This window comes from Malus domestica, chromosome 16, assembly GCF_042453785.1.
Source record: "Malus domestica chromosome 16, GDT2T_hap1".
NCBI classification, from domain to species: domain Eukaryota; kingdom Viridiplantae; phylum Streptophyta; class Magnoliopsida; order Rosales; family Rosaceae; genus Malus; species Malus domestica.
Genome location: NC_091676.1, coordinates 31,687,539 through 31,702,762, shown reverse-complemented (window position 1 = coordinate 31,702,762; position 15,224 = coordinate 31,687,539). Strand labels below are relative to the sequence as shown.

The 15,224-nt window shown below is 37.4% G+C and overlaps 2 protein-coding genes across 3 annotated transcripts; one reads left to right on the top strand and one right to left on the bottom strand.

Annotated features, from left to right (window-relative positions):
• Positions 1–1,778: 1,778 nt before the first annotated feature.
• Positions 1,779–8,315, bottom strand: LOC103403569 (cyclic nucleotide-gated ion channel 17). Of its 2 annotated transcripts, none has more exons than XM_008342412.4 (7): positions 7,933–8,315; positions 6,216–6,780; positions 5,231–5,443; positions 4,834–5,123; positions 3,597–3,708; positions 3,208–3,444; positions 1,779–2,924 (listed from the first exon to the last, which is right to left on the bottom strand). In XM_008342412.4, the coding sequence occupies exons 1-7, from the start codon at positions 7,959–7,961 to the stop codon at positions 2,202–2,204; spliced, it is 2,169 nt and encodes a 722-aa protein (XP_008340634.1). In that variant the 5' UTR covers positions 7,962–8,315; the 3' UTR covers positions 1,779–2,201. The 2 variants fall into 2 exon arrangements, with proteins under 2 accessions (XP_008340634.1, XP_070671454.1); XM_070815353.1 differs by lacking the exon at positions 7,933–8,315 and adding an exon at positions 7,009–7,153.
• Positions 8,316–13,064: 4,749 nt separating this feature from the next.
• LOC139193115 (uncharacterized) lies at positions 13,065–13,772 on the top strand. The gene has a single exon (XM_070816083.1). It carries the CDS (start codon positions 13,065–13,067, stop codon positions 13,770–13,772), a length of 708 nt encoding a protein of 235 aa, XP_070672184.1.
• Positions 13,773–15,224: the final 1,452 nt, after the last annotated feature.

The following is a 15,224-nucleotide window of genomic DNA, read 5'->3' as shown; positions in this document are numbered from 1 at the left end:
AAATTGCCAGTGCGGTTCTCCGTCTCTGTCTCTGACCTTTTTAAGGGGTTGGCATGGAATTCAACTTTCTACTTCTTTATGCTCCACAATAAATGGGTCGGAAAAGTGTGTGAGATAACTGAAAGAAAAGGGCTTTACATTTAATGCAAAAAGTGAAAGTGGGTGCTGCTAAGATGGGATGCAGAAGCACCCGTAATTGGTGCTGCTGACTCTGTGTGTGTGTGTGTGTGTAATTAGTGGTTGTTTCATGGCAAATGGGGGCATACGTGACCTCATATCTTACTTTCTTTAGGGTTTTCGTTTCTATTATTGCATGTTGATGTTATTCTTTTTATTTTGTTTTTAGAAAAAAAAAATCAGCTAGTGGTTTAAGCACGACATTTCATTAGGAAAGACTCTCAGAGGTATTTTAACCTCTTCCTGACTACTATAGTGTGATTCACCGGCGTCAAAAATTGATAAAACTAAGTTATGTATACATTTCGGAGTTTTCTTTTAGTCAACATAAATTTGTTTTTTGTGTGAGTACATTGAATTTGAATAGACTGGTGCAAGTAAAAATTAACATGGTGGAGAGGAGAAGATGATGAGTGTGAAACGAAAAAAGGAGGCACAGATGGCATACGGAATTCAATGTGACACATACCAGAGAAGCAAGCTGGAGCACACGGGGAGGGAGAGACGACACTGAGTGAACGAAGACGTGATACAACTTTTTCATCACCCAAGACTTTTTTCTTTATTGGCGGCCATATGTCGACATTTGTAAAGACTTGTAGACGATGGATGCAAGATACTATGAAGTAATGTTGAAGATTGTTAATGCTTTTCACCTAAATTATTTCATACAAGAAGAGGGAAAAGGAAAAAAATGAAAGAAGAAAATAGAAGAATCAAGAGGAGGAGATTGTAATTTAGTTTGTCTAAACTATTTATAGGCAAACAAATATACATGGATTTTTTAAGTTGTTGGGATCAAGGACAACCAAAGACCCCATGCTGGCTCCGTCAATGGGTAAAAATTGTAAAATTACAACTATTTAATACTAGTGGTATATGTGAAAAATTAAAAAATTGAAAGATAATTAGAGATTCAAGGAACCTCAGCTTGGCCATTAATTAGAGAGATCAAGTAGCACGAGAATGATGTGAATCATAAAGCAGAAGACCAAAACATTGTAATTCGGTCTCTAATAAGTCACCACCACACCACAAGTTAGGGAGCTATTACAATGCTTAACCTACGGTATTAGGCCCAACCCGGCTGAGAAAGATGAAGAATTCAGTCCCAGCCCACTCCCAATCCTTCAAGGCCTATCGTTGTACTCGAACCTTGATCGTGGTTGCTAACTCTGATGCCAATTGTGAAATACCGTTTCTGAATTTCACTATTTAAACTTTGTATTTCGTAGTTGTTGCGATGCACCCTAATATTGGCGTAAAATTTTTGAATTTGGAAGAGGGCGAAACTGCCCCTGTTGCGCCTCTTTTCTTATCATATTTGGATAGTACGTGACCATACAAACGCATTGGCGCAAGGAACGCAATTTGCATTTGCACCTTTAAATTCCCTGCTTGTGCTGGTAATCTACGCTAGCAAAAATAACTAAAAAGTAGAAAAGAAAATCGTGATTTGAGGTGGTTGCTACATACACTGGAGCTTTTTCCAGCAACATCACTTGGTCATTCAAGCAGACTGCCCAGTTATCCATCAGCAAAACAACACTAAATATAGATGAAAGTGCAGAAGCAGCTCTGTTGGTTGCTTGGTTTGAGCATTACTCAAAAGGACTCGAATGGCTATATTTCTTAGCTCTATAAAAATGGCTGTAAGTCTTGAATGACCGTAAACAACGTCTTCTATTCAGTGTTGCTCTGGTTGAGCTCACAAACTGCGATTATATCAACATACGGTTTGTCTTATACATCCGATGCACCCCCAGAGACAATGATGTCCAACTTCTCTAACATCCAAGGCTCCAATTCACCTCTTCCACCAACCTCGATTAGTCGATTATGGCCGTATAATTCGGATGACAACGGTATCAGGCATCGCAATCGGCGGGGATTCGTGTGAAACCTGAAATACCCCGTCCTGCAAACTAAGATGATAATGTTGTACATGAATGAGTTACACTTCACCTTTGACGAAAAAGCCAAGGCTATCTTTACACCCATAAGCCTGCTTTAAGCAAAACCTACTAATCTTCAGGCTCAGTGGAAAAGTCCGGTTCTTCAGGTTTTCGTAATTTTGGCATCTCGTCCTTGAGCTTCTGAGCTCCCCTTCTTGTGTTTGCAGCAAATCTTGAAGCCAGTAATGTGACCCCCAGATTCATTTTTACCTGGGAAGCGGGATTTGAAACAACAGAAAGATGTTCTTCCTCTTGCCCAGTCTCATAAGCCACTTTCTCATCCAAAGCAAATGATTCGCTCATACAAAGATCTTTTACCATCATTCTTCTCTTGTGGCGGCGCCAAGCAGCCTGTATGAAACAGGCCGCCCAAGTTCTCCAATGGTGAGAGTAAAACCGAAATGTGTGCTGCAACTTCTTGCTGTGCAGGCGTCTGAATTGGTTAGCAACAAATTTGAGATCTTCAGCTCGCAATGCAAAAGCTTCAACTTCACTAAGTGCTTTAACTGTCCGTGTTGAAGATGGCAAATTAACAGTGGATTTTGGGAGCAAAGCCCATGCAAGCAGCTCCTCACCACAAAAGTCTCCAGGTTTTAATGTGATCGAGTTGAAGAATCCACTCCGCCCTCCATTGGTGGTAGAACTATCCAGAGCCCCTCTTATAATGAAAAGCATTTCTGTCACCGGGTCACCCTCTCGAACTATGTAGGTACCCCCCGTGCTCAGGGAGGACACCAAACGCTCACATATTGCATCGAGAAGTTGATCATCCATCTGTGAGAAGAACGGGACCTGAAGAAATGAGAAAGGAAAGTGGGTTAGTAAATTTCATTTACAGGTACATTAGACGGAGTTCCCAATTGTGCCAAACACATGCACTTTGAGACATCCTCATACTAAACTTTGATGCCTTTTTAATTGGTAAGCCTTTCAACCTTAATCCTAATCCAACATTCATTGGGGACTGGAACCTAATCCTCTCATCCTGTTAATTTGGATGGAATATGAGGAATGATATTTATTGAACGAGATTGCCTGTAAGCCCAAAAATATAAATACTTGGGAAGAATCATACTCTTCGAACAAGATCTAAGCATAGGTGGCGTTGAATATCACAACGAAGATCAGCAGGTAAGCCATGAAGGATGGCTTCTTCATCAACTCCTCGAGTTGCCAGCCATTTGTATTGAACAAAGCGACGAACACGTCGTCTCAAATCTTGAGGGAGTTGACGATGCTTCATCCATTCCTCAGTGTCTCTTCGCTTAAGCCTCCACTCCTCAAGCCTCACAGTGATTGATTGGAGATAAGTCTACAATATAAAGACAATCCCCATGTTTAAACTATCAATTCCACGTGCATCAACGATTATTTAACGTGATGAAAAAAATACTCCAGACATGAAGGAGCAGAAAAGTAGAACTAAACGCAAGAAACAGAGGCAACAAGTGTTTCTCCTATTACCTGCATGTTCCCAATTAAGTGGGCAAATAATACAAGACCCACAATGGCAATGAGAATGGCAAACGACGTCTCCCCAATAAAAGTGCTTGTCGACAAGTTTTGCCCATACGAACTAAGACAATAACAATGGAACGATATGAATCAACATTTTTCTTTCATTAACAGCTTTAAAAAAAGTATATCATCAAATCCCACTTTATCTGAAATAAGAAATTAGAAAAAAACTGCCATTTCTTATAAAAGCTGTTCCGTCAAATTATAGGTACATAACTATGTTCCAACCACCTACGGTATCTCAATGTGGTAGTCGAGCTATTATATCAATGCCACGGAAATCCTTGACAGCCAAAGAGCATACAACCAAGGAAATGCTAATAAGCTGTATATTTCAAAGTGATCAGTATTGACCCTCTACGTAAGGCGCAGGTCTATTCCAGCAAATCAGAAGCACTGGTTCAACATCCAAAAGCAAAACCATATTCTCACCATTGTAAAGTTCATCTAAGATTCAGTTTCACAATAAATGTCAACCGATTACTACATAGGATTGAATTGATAATCTTCATTCTCTTTCTATTTTTTCCAATGCATGCCTAGGAAAATGAATCTTTCTAGACAGCAAGCTAAAGAAAAACATTCGTGCCAAAGCATATTGGGTATGTCTCCAATGTGGAAACCCATCTCATGATGGTCTGTCTAAAATCAGATAGGAAGGTAACAATTTACATAGAAGTGAGAAGGAATTTAGTTTTGGAACTTAGAATTCATCAACCAAATTATTCGAACTTAGAATTCTTACGATGGTCTGTCTAAAAAATCAGATAGGAAGGTAATCATTATAGGCTAAAAAATCAGATAGGAAGGTAATCATTATAGGTGTCGCGGGATTATATCCTACTGCAGGTCATATAAGGGAATTTGCAACTAACTGGTATTTAATGAAGTATATACTGGTCTCCAGACTTATAATATTTCAAAGTTCAGCATGTGAATTACCAAGACTCATTTAGAAAGCAATAGGAACCAACGATGATAATTAGTAAGTAATCAATCATAGCCACTATCATTCTTTGTGAATAAAAATAACTACCACCGGTAATGGAATAAGCCTTTTCTGATTTTAGTCTGTGAATAATAACATGGCATCTAAATCTTCATGACATCTTAAATTTCCAAATTTTCCTTTCTGTTGATTTTATTCATACCTTTCTACCTTAAAAAGGAAAAAACACCATACCTTAGTTGTTGTAAGCCCCACCATAAACAATAGAAGTATTTTGTGATGAAGTTTGAGGAGACAACATTTTTTGTCACTGCGCTTTCAAATATGCCATATTTGAAATTTTTGCTTGCAGGATTACAATTCTCAAACACATTTGTACTACTCACCCAACCTTTTCTGTTAAGATTGTCACAATCTAGATAAGAAAGCGAGCATTTTGTAGTGTTGAGTTCCTTTTGACAAAATGACTTCCAGCATGAGGTATATCGGTCAATTGATAGCAAATACCATGCTGCCCCTAACACCTGTAACAACAAAAGAGGTAAAAGATTAGCATCCTGTTCTGGAACTCACAGAGGACGGAAGGAAAGAAAAATTTAATAGGAAGAAAAAAGCAACCGAAGATACATACATGGCTGGCCAGCATGTACAATAGAAGATTATATGCAGCCCCTGCCCATGCAGTCTTTGTCACCACTCCAGTTGCTTTGATTATATGCAAACTCAACGGAAAAATAAGATATAATCTGGGGACATATTGGATCAGAACAATTAGTGCAAGCGCATTGTTGTTATGATCCGTTTGAGCGCTTCTTGTTGCGGGGATAACAAACCAGATAACTATCTGCAAAAAAATTTCAATTAGTCATGAACCTAGCATTTCAGATTTTAGTGATAGTCTCATGTCTCATGTTAATGAATCTAGCATTTCCTCTATGGAGACTGTAAAGTATCTAATAATTAAGTATTTTAACCATATTTCGCAGTCTGCCTTTCTGGTTAAGATTGCCAAAACCTCACCATCAGACAAAGGGGTGGCAATCTTTGAAACAACACGAAATAAACACAGGTATTGGTTGGTGTAATCATGATCGAGCGGAAATTGTGTCCACCAGTTTAACATGAACAATAAACATTTGTGTTTCGAGCCAACTAACCTAACCCAAACACTACAAGAATTGACATGTTTACTAAGCTCATATTGATACGTTCAATAATTGTGTCACATTGACACATTTATAACCTATAAAACAAGACATAATTATAAAGTTTAAAGCAACACTGACAATGTAAACATATCTGTCAAAGAAAAACTAATCTGACGTCTTCGATCAAATCAGGCTGATCTATACTGCTATAACCATTTGCATTACCTGTTTAATACAACTCGCACAAAAAGGCAACAATTACGTACTCTTGAAGATTAATATTGAATCACTTTGGTAAATTTTAGAGTAGCACTCAGTTAATCTAGCTCTTATGCATATTTTCTCTCTAATATTATATGGGTACCATAACTTTCTCACTCATTCCTTGATGCAAAATAACTGGAACAGAAAAGGAAACTAAGCAAACCTACAATGTCAAGAATCAGTTATAATCCAAAAACAAAATACCTGAGGGAGGGGCAATGTGGCTATGAGATCAATGAAGAAGTCAGATCTAATATATCTCTGCGCAATCTTCTTTGGGTCCATGACAAGTTCACCCCTCCCAAAAACACGAGAACTTGGCGCAACATAGGCTGTCCTAAACTTTATCATCACATGCAACATATAAAAGATATCCGCAATAGTTCGGAAACAAGTCACAACAATTCGCAACCTCAAGTCCGTCTTCACACAATACGTGTTTGCATCCCCTCCCAGCATGGGCAGATAAAAATACAATGGGTCAACAAAAAGTGCCACCAAGCAGGAGACAATGAAAACCCGATTCCATTGCAACACGATCTCACTACCCGGGTCAAGTATTCTCTTTTGCCAAGGTTCATAGTCCTCTGGAAACACCTTTGAATGCCCAATGCTGGAAGTTTCAACAAATCTATTTCTTCCCCCCACTAGTCTAGTGTCAGATTTAAGCAATGAAGATGACTTATATGCAGATGATGACTTTTCAAGCTGCGATGGCTCAGCTCTTCGCCATAAAGATTCTTTATGCCGTTTTTCATCAGAATAAAACCTATGCCACATTAAAGGTGAGCAGAGTATTAAAGAGTGTCCTGATCCTTAGATTGAGTAAGGTTGTTTCAAAAGTTAATTATAATTCTCGTTCCTCACATTAAACTTAAGGAACTTGATGATAATATTCAACAAATTAGATGCATAAAAGGAAGTCTTATTAAGCAAATGAAAAAAAAAAAAAAACTGTAGAACAATAAAATAAAAGGGAAAATTGCACAAACACCACCTGGACTATTAGCGCCGTGTGCAAATACTACCCAAACCAAAAATCTTGCCAGTTTACGAACCAGACTCACGTTTTAATGTGAATGTCCAGCCTCCATTAGTTTTCATAAAAAAATTTAGTCAAATTCATCTAAACACAAGTGAGCATTTTTCTAAGGGTATTATGTCACTTGCCAGTTTACCAACCAGACTTACGATCAGTTGACCAAAGCTCGTGGGATGTATTTTCCACTTCCTCAAAGGCAAGACACAGTCAACAAAATTCTTACCCTTAAGTCATCTAGGGGTCTTGCTGGCATGGAGTGGTGAAAATACACATGAAAAAGTGCTCATGTGGGCAACACAATATGAGATTTTACGGAAATTCTAACGGAGATTTGACAGTGGCGGTACATGCCCACTACAAGTGGATTCTACATTGGCAGGAGTTCAGTTTGGGTGGTATTTGTGCACACAAACTAGCTGTGGTATGCCTTAGGCTCCAACCTGACGGAATTTGTTTGTACGGGTTTATAGAAGGGTAAAACATGAAGCCTATTAAAGTGTAAGATTAACTGAGAAAAGCGTAGTTTTCAATGGTCCCATAAGATTAAAAACAAGTAAATCATTCTAGCTGTATGTATAGATTAGATAACCATTACTTTCCCGGATCCCATATAATAAAGAATTTTCAATATTTTTCATCACATTTTCTCAGTATCCAAACAAGCACTGAAAGAAGAAAGAGGGAAAGAAACATGGGGTTCCCAGAAAACTTGAGCTTCTGTCATATTTTCCCATGCCCAGTCCTACCTATTTCCTAAGCTCAATAATCATCATTCACGTTCTGAAGCAAACAAACAGAGAGAAAAAACTAAACAGAGAAATCATTTATTAAAAAAGAAAAAAAGAAAGAAAAAAAAAGGAAACTTTGTGGGTGATTCACCTGACAAGCCTTTCCTTCCTCAATTCCATGGCAAGGAGGAGGAAGCTGAATCCAAATCCTTCAGCTCAAAAACCCTCACATACCATCTCCCCCACCATTTGAGGAATTTTGGTGTGTTGCAAATCTAAGTTCAGAGTAGCCGACAAGAGAGAGCGGTGAGCTAAGCAGATGAGAGAGAGTGACCGTGGTCTAACGACAGAAAATCTGAAAGTAGTCCCGCGAGGAATCGAGACCCAAGAGAGAGAGTTCTGTTTAGTGTCTACTAACTTAAGTCTCTGTTCAGATTGAACAAACAAAACCGATTCCGATTAAATCACGTTAATGTTTTGTTTTGAATTTTGTACGGAGAGAAAAAGATAAAAAGAAAAAAGTGTGAGAAGAGGAGAGAATCCAAACAGCACATACATCAATATATATTCTGCTCCAATACTTACATCTATTATGTAAAAGAATATATTATTCACACTTATTTTTACTTTTCATACATTCTATGTTAGTTTATGTCTTTTGATTTTCTTCCATTCATCCGATTTGAGAACTGAAAATTAAAAAAATATGTAAAAAGTAAAAAAAAATATGTGGATAGTACAACCTTAATGATAGTATTATATCCCTGATATTATGTAAATTCCATTAATGGACGTGGGCCCAATTGAATTTTGAATACTAATCACAATTGATAGTGGGAAGGAATGGATGTTTTGGGTTTTGATTATTATTTTAATTCAACTTAAGGATAAAAAAAGTATAATTTTGTACCAAATACCTAATTTGACAAATGGATTGTCGTCGTCCACTCAATGTTGTAATGTTGTCAACACAGAAAGAAAGAAATTCGACAAAAAAAAAATAAAAAAATAAAAAAAAAAGACAGAAAGAAAGAAAGAAAGAAATTGAAACTTGCCCCTACATTACGACGTCCAATTATGACGGAGATTACGACACATAGCAACCAAAAGAGAAACACAAAAGGATAATAGTGATAGTAGTAAAGACTTGACCCTAATAGTTGTTCGAGTGAAAATTTCTCCTCGCTCTCAACACAGCTCCCCAAGGGATTGACACTTTGGATGTGCAGTCAGGCTCTTACTTGCTGATGTGCTGCAAGAAGAGGATAGAATTAGTTTTGAAAGGTACCTTTGTGGGGCCTTAGGTGTAGGCCTTGAGGCTCGCAATCAAAACTAACCAAGTGCTAGGCGTGCCACTGCTATCTTAGTATAGCAAATGTAGAACAAGATTGTGTTTAGTCGATTACTTGCGTCCCAAGTTACTCAGACTTCTTGCTAGCAAAGGATTGTCGTGGATTTGTTAAGTCCACATTAAGTTCTTTTTCTTGCCTTGTGACCAAGGACTTTAGTTTATAGTCTTGTATATTTGAATGAGGGGAGTCCAGATCCCTTAAGTCATTTGTTTGGTTCTTGATTGGTTTTAAATGAAAGCATATCCATTAAGCTGACCAGTTTCAGATGTAAATGACTCGTAAAGTAGGAAAACAGATAGATATGACTTGAATACATGCCGAAGAATACTTTAAGCAGTAGAGCTATTATCTTAGAAAACACACAGAGAACTTTAAGCAAGATTTCACCTTGTCGGGCAAGGTTGAACTTCTGACAATCACTTCTCTTTGAGTTTACAGAGGTTTCTATGCTAAAAATGGATGGATGGTAAACCAGTTTTACACAAGAGAATCAATACTACGCCATTAGGGGTGATAGCAAAGCTTTAAACTAGACAAAAGATAGTTTTTGTGAGGGAGATATCCTAAAAATGACTGAGATCTGGGCTAATTACAGCTTTTGGATGCAAATATGGCTTGAGAGCAGAGTTTGTATGTTTGTTTGCTTGATTGGTTGAGTGTCCTTGTCTCTGAGCTTCTTCCTCCTTTTATAGACAAATTAGCTCGACTGCGGTGACTTTGCTCTTGCTAGAAAGCACTCGAAGGGTAGTGAGTCATCAACTTTTTACTTGTATTGCCACTGAAAAATACTTTTTGGCTGATTGTGAGTTAGTCCCTATCACTTAACATTCAAATCATAGGCACATGGCCTATGCATTAATGGGAATGCACCAATTTGTCTCTGGGATTGATGCTTGGGCCTCGGGCAGGTCTCCCTTTAATTGGTATCTCTGGGCTTCCACACATTTGCAACCCAATGTTCAAATATTAACCCAAACAATAGTTATAATGTTTTATGCCTCTTATGACTAAGAGTCCATCAACTCCTTCAGCTACAAAACAAGTATTGTCATCAACGCTAAGTATTGAAGTTGAGAAATCGCACTAGGAAGCCACCAGCGTCCTCCTAAGTAACGTCCTCGACAAGTAGTCCCAACCACTTGATTAGCCAAAGAGTGACGAGCTATTTTTGCGTTTGAAAATACCCCTGCTTAAAATTTGTTCAGGCTGCCACACCACATGTCCATTTGGTTGGCAGTGTAATTGAGTAGAGGAGTTGACATGATCACCCGCTTTTTTTCTTCAACAAAGAGACATGGAATGTATGGTGGATTCGAGCAATAGGGGCAACTCCAAATTGTAAGCCAGTTTACTAAAGCCTTCTCCAACATTGGCCTAAAACTTAAATTTCCACTTCTATTCCCCCCCCCCCCAAAAAAAAAAAAAAAACTCAACCCAACCCATGACTAAAATGTGGCCTAAAACCTAAAACTCAAATAGAAGCCAAATTTAGCCCAAGATTAGTGGGGCCGACCCACCATATATGTATATTTTATTTAGTTTATATTTATAAATTCATTGAATCTAACGGTTAAGATTTAATTTGATGAAATTTAACAGTAAAAAAAAAATTTAACGGTCCAAATTTAAATCTAATGGCTAAAGTAATTTAAAAAAAAAATCTTTCATTTGTTCCATATTTTTTCATAGTGTTTAACAAGTTTCATGGTGTCGGTTAGTGATTTTTCAGTAGTTGTCAGAATCTAAATATTTTTAGATTAAAATGTTCGTAAAATTAAATTAGGATAGTCTACATAATTTTTTATTTTGAAAAAAGTTACTTTAAGAAAAAAAAAATTAGTCTAAATTCATTCTTTAATAGTCTAGGGCTAAAATTTTAGGCCAGAAAGGTTGGAGCAGAAAAGTTGTTTCTGGGTTAAAACCTAAATTTTTTAGCCCAAAAAATTTAGGTTTTAGGTCAAGAGTTGGAGATGGTCTAATGTGTTCCAGGATTTAATAGGGTCCAAAATAGCAGGAAGAAAGTTTGTGACAATGATTTTTCTTCATTGTGGTATGCCAATAAAGCTGGAGGCCCAGATAAACAAAATCCCCCATTGTGAACTCGCGTTCAATATGACTTTTGTTCAAATAGTTTCTCATCCGATCCTAAGCCATTTGTAGATTATGGGAGAGCTGGTTAAGGATATAATCTCTCTTGAAGAGCAGAATCAACAAAATGGACCGAAGTGGAAACCTAATCATAAGAATTGACAGTATGATGTTGGTAGCCATAAACTGTTGGGTTTCAGGCATGATTAATTTAATTCAAATAATTAAATACATAGAGGAAAATAAGAAACAACATACAATATTTATCCCAATCACGCATCTGGTTGGTTACAATTAATAAAGCACCAAAGTAAGAAGTCGACGAAATTAACTTACTTGAATTTCTAGCCACGTGCATGCCACATGATTGGATCATTCCATATGCTTGCAATCTTTCTCTTCATAATGGATCACGCAAAGCTCCCCAAGTGTTGAGCCTCTAAGAGTATCCACACTGATAAATCTAGAAATGGATGATGGAGTGATTGTGTAGAATTATAACTTTCTTAATTTCATTGATTCACAAGATTACAAATATATACAAGTCAAATGACTTGGTGGATAAGTAAACCTAGGCCCACAAAGATTTTCAAAACCTAGCCCATATTAATTATCGTACACTAACAGCCCCCATCAAACTTGGCGGTCTCGAAGTCACAAGTTTGGACTTTAAAAATTCAAAACATGGTTTGGAAAGGCCTTTGGTGAGAACATTCTCAGGTTGATCGATCAAAGGAATGAACAGAACTTTGTGAGAACTTCTTGGACTTGTTTCACAGACAAAATGATAATCAAGCTTAATATGCTTCATTTGAGCATGAAAAATCGGGTTTGCAGCCATGTATGTGGTACTCAAATTATCACAATATAAAAGGTGGGAGAAGAAAATGGAAATTGAAGCTCACAAAGCACATAAGAAAGTCAAAGAAATTCTGCACAAGTATGAGCTAAAGCACTGCATTCAAATTCCACAGTAAACCGAGAGATAGTCGGTTGTTTGGTGGAGCTCCAGGAGATTAAGTTAGGCCCATTGTAACGACCTAAAATTCTTATTTGGAACCTAAATCCGATGATAGGCCAAAATAAAGTCATGGTTAATCTCTACGCTATTAACCATAATAAATTTCTTTCCTTAAAAAAAATCAAGAACAATATTAAATTTGGGTTATTTTATGACTGCATCTAACTTTCTCATTAGACTGCCTACGTACCATATGAAGGGATCAAGTCATTCATAATTCACCAACACAATGTTAATCCATTTTCTAAATCATTTAGAGCAATTCCAACGTTGCAAAGGCCCCTTAGGGCAACTCGCTATTGAATAGCCTCTAGTGAACGATAACTATCTTTAATGAACAGTAATTGCATTTTGCATCTCCACTCCTAAAACTGAATATTCATGGCAATAGGCAATAAAATATTGGTATTTTTTATTTTATAAAATAATACAAAATAATTTTATTTGTAATTTCGGATAAGATTTTTAATCATTCTTTTTGCGCCAAGTGTCATTATCCGAAAAGATAACTTTTGGTGATAAATTTCGATAAGATATTTATCCAATGCTATCGTGCCACGTGTCATTACCTTTTCAGAATCGCTAAGGATAGATTTTCGATAAGATTTTTAACCAATCACGTCGCGCCATGTGTCACAATCTGTTTACAATCTTTGAGGATAAATTTCAATTAGATTTTTAACGAATGACGGCATGCCACGTGGCATTATTTACAACCTAATCCTTTCTTTTTCCTCCATATAGCCCACCATCCATCCTAAGAAATCACACACCAAAATCAAAATCTCTATCATTATTCATCGTTTCTGCTTCCTTCTTACAATGTCTTCTTCAAGGATGTTGTGGGAAATCATTGAGCAAGAGAAAGAATTGTTTAAGCAAGGGGAAGAAATGTTCAATCTCCCAGTGGGCGAAAATGTGATGGAAGAGGAAGAGGACGAGGAGCGTAGAAGAAGAGATGACGAAACAATAAGCCAAAGAGCCTCACATTCCTGTCGACTCATCCAAGATGTGGCTCCGATCTCTAGGCCCAGCTGTTCCACAAACATTGATAGAAGCAGGCAACGACGAGGTACGGATCTCTTGGACGATTATTTTGTATGTAACAGTGCATTACCTGATATGTACTTTAGACGTCGTTTTAGAATGGAACGACATTTGTTCAACAAAATCATGATTGCTGTTTGTAGCCATGATTCTTACTTTGTGCAAAAGAAAGATGCTTTTGGTGTTATGGGTCTCTTTCCTAAGCAAAAAATTACTGCTACCTTTCAGATGCTTGCATATGGAGCATTTGCAAACCAAGTGGATGAGATAGCGAGGATGGGGAAATCAACCATTCTTGATTCCCTGATGAGGTTTTGCTCCGCAATCGAAGCTATCTACACCACAAAGTACCTCCAAAGACCTACTGAAATGGACTTGCAAAGGCTTCTGAAGAAGGCCGAGATGCAAGGTTTTTCTGGGATGATTGGAAGCATCAACTGTATGCATTGGACCTGGAAAAAATGTCCAAGTGCATGGCAATGAGCTTGTGGGGATAGAAAACTAGCAAAAAGTATCATTTTGGAGGTGGTGGCATCATTTGATACATCGATTTGGCATGCTTTTTTGGGTGTTTCGGGGGCTCAAATTGACTTGATAGAGCACCAGTGGGAATTGAAACAAGCTCAAGAAACTTAAGTTCATTTAGTGTGTTTGTTTTTATTTGGTGTGTTTATTTTCTTTTATTTGGTGTGTTTTTTAAGTTCATTTAGTGAGTTTTTTTTTTATTTGGTGTGTTTGTAATTTTATTTGGTATGTTTATGTAATTTTATTTGGTGTGTTTATGTCCTTTGAATAAAGATTCTCTTAGTTTAAATAAATTACTAAATTAAATGAATATACTCTTAGTTTAAATAAAGTACTAAATTCAATAAATTGGAAACAACATAAAGTACTCTATTCAATAAATAAGAAATTACAACCCAAAGTGATTGGAAAATTATGGGCTCTGATTAAAAACAAATTCCCTAGTCCCTCGTCTTGTGGTTCTAGGACCATCTCCTCTTGCTCTCGCTTCCTTTGCACGCCTCCTTCGCACCACGTCCGCTTTCTCCGAATTCCAAAAATATTTAGAATTCGGTGACTTCTCGTCCACAGGCTCCTTCATAATGTCACGATCTTGTTAAGCCATTCTTTCTTCTTTAAGCTCTTCCCTTTCTTGCCTAAGTAGCTCTCTTTCTCTCTCATTAGCTTGAAATAATCTCTCAACAGCTGCAGCTTTTGCCTCCTCTCTAGCCTTATCAACCTCAAATTTAGCCATTTCCCGCGCCAAAGTCAATTCACTTTGGCAAGCAAGTTCTTCCATATATTTTGCATAATCATTCTTAGAAACACTCCCTTTTCTCTTTGAAGCCTTCTTACCTTAAGGCCTAATTGGATAACGGGTCGACCTCAATGCTTGTTCAGGGGGCGTTTCCGGCACTTCTTGTGTGTCGGTTTCATGAACATGCGAGTCATGAACTGGCGTAAAGTGTAGAGGGGTGCTGTTCTTGACAACTTCTGGACCGACAGGCACAACTCTGAATTTAGGACAATCTTTGACAATATTCCAACATTCCCACCGGGTGAATGATTTGTTTTTATTTTTGGTTTTGGCATTATACCAAGCTTATGCCTGAAGCATCTACACAATGCCGGAGAAGAAATAATTATAATCAAAGTAACTAATGTAAATTTGGGTATAGTACAAACAAATAAATAATATATTGTTACCTGATCCGCTAAATTTTCCCCACTTTGAAGATTAGCACTAGTTTGTGCCAAGGTGTCTCTCCAAAGACTAAACGATTGGCTGAGTATTCTCCAACGACTGGACATCGATTCTTTGGTTCTTTTCCCACCAATTTTCTCAAGATAATTGGTATGAATAAGACTCCATATTTCTCGCAACTACATCTCATTACCCGTAATCAGATCATAAGTAACTTCAACCCAGCT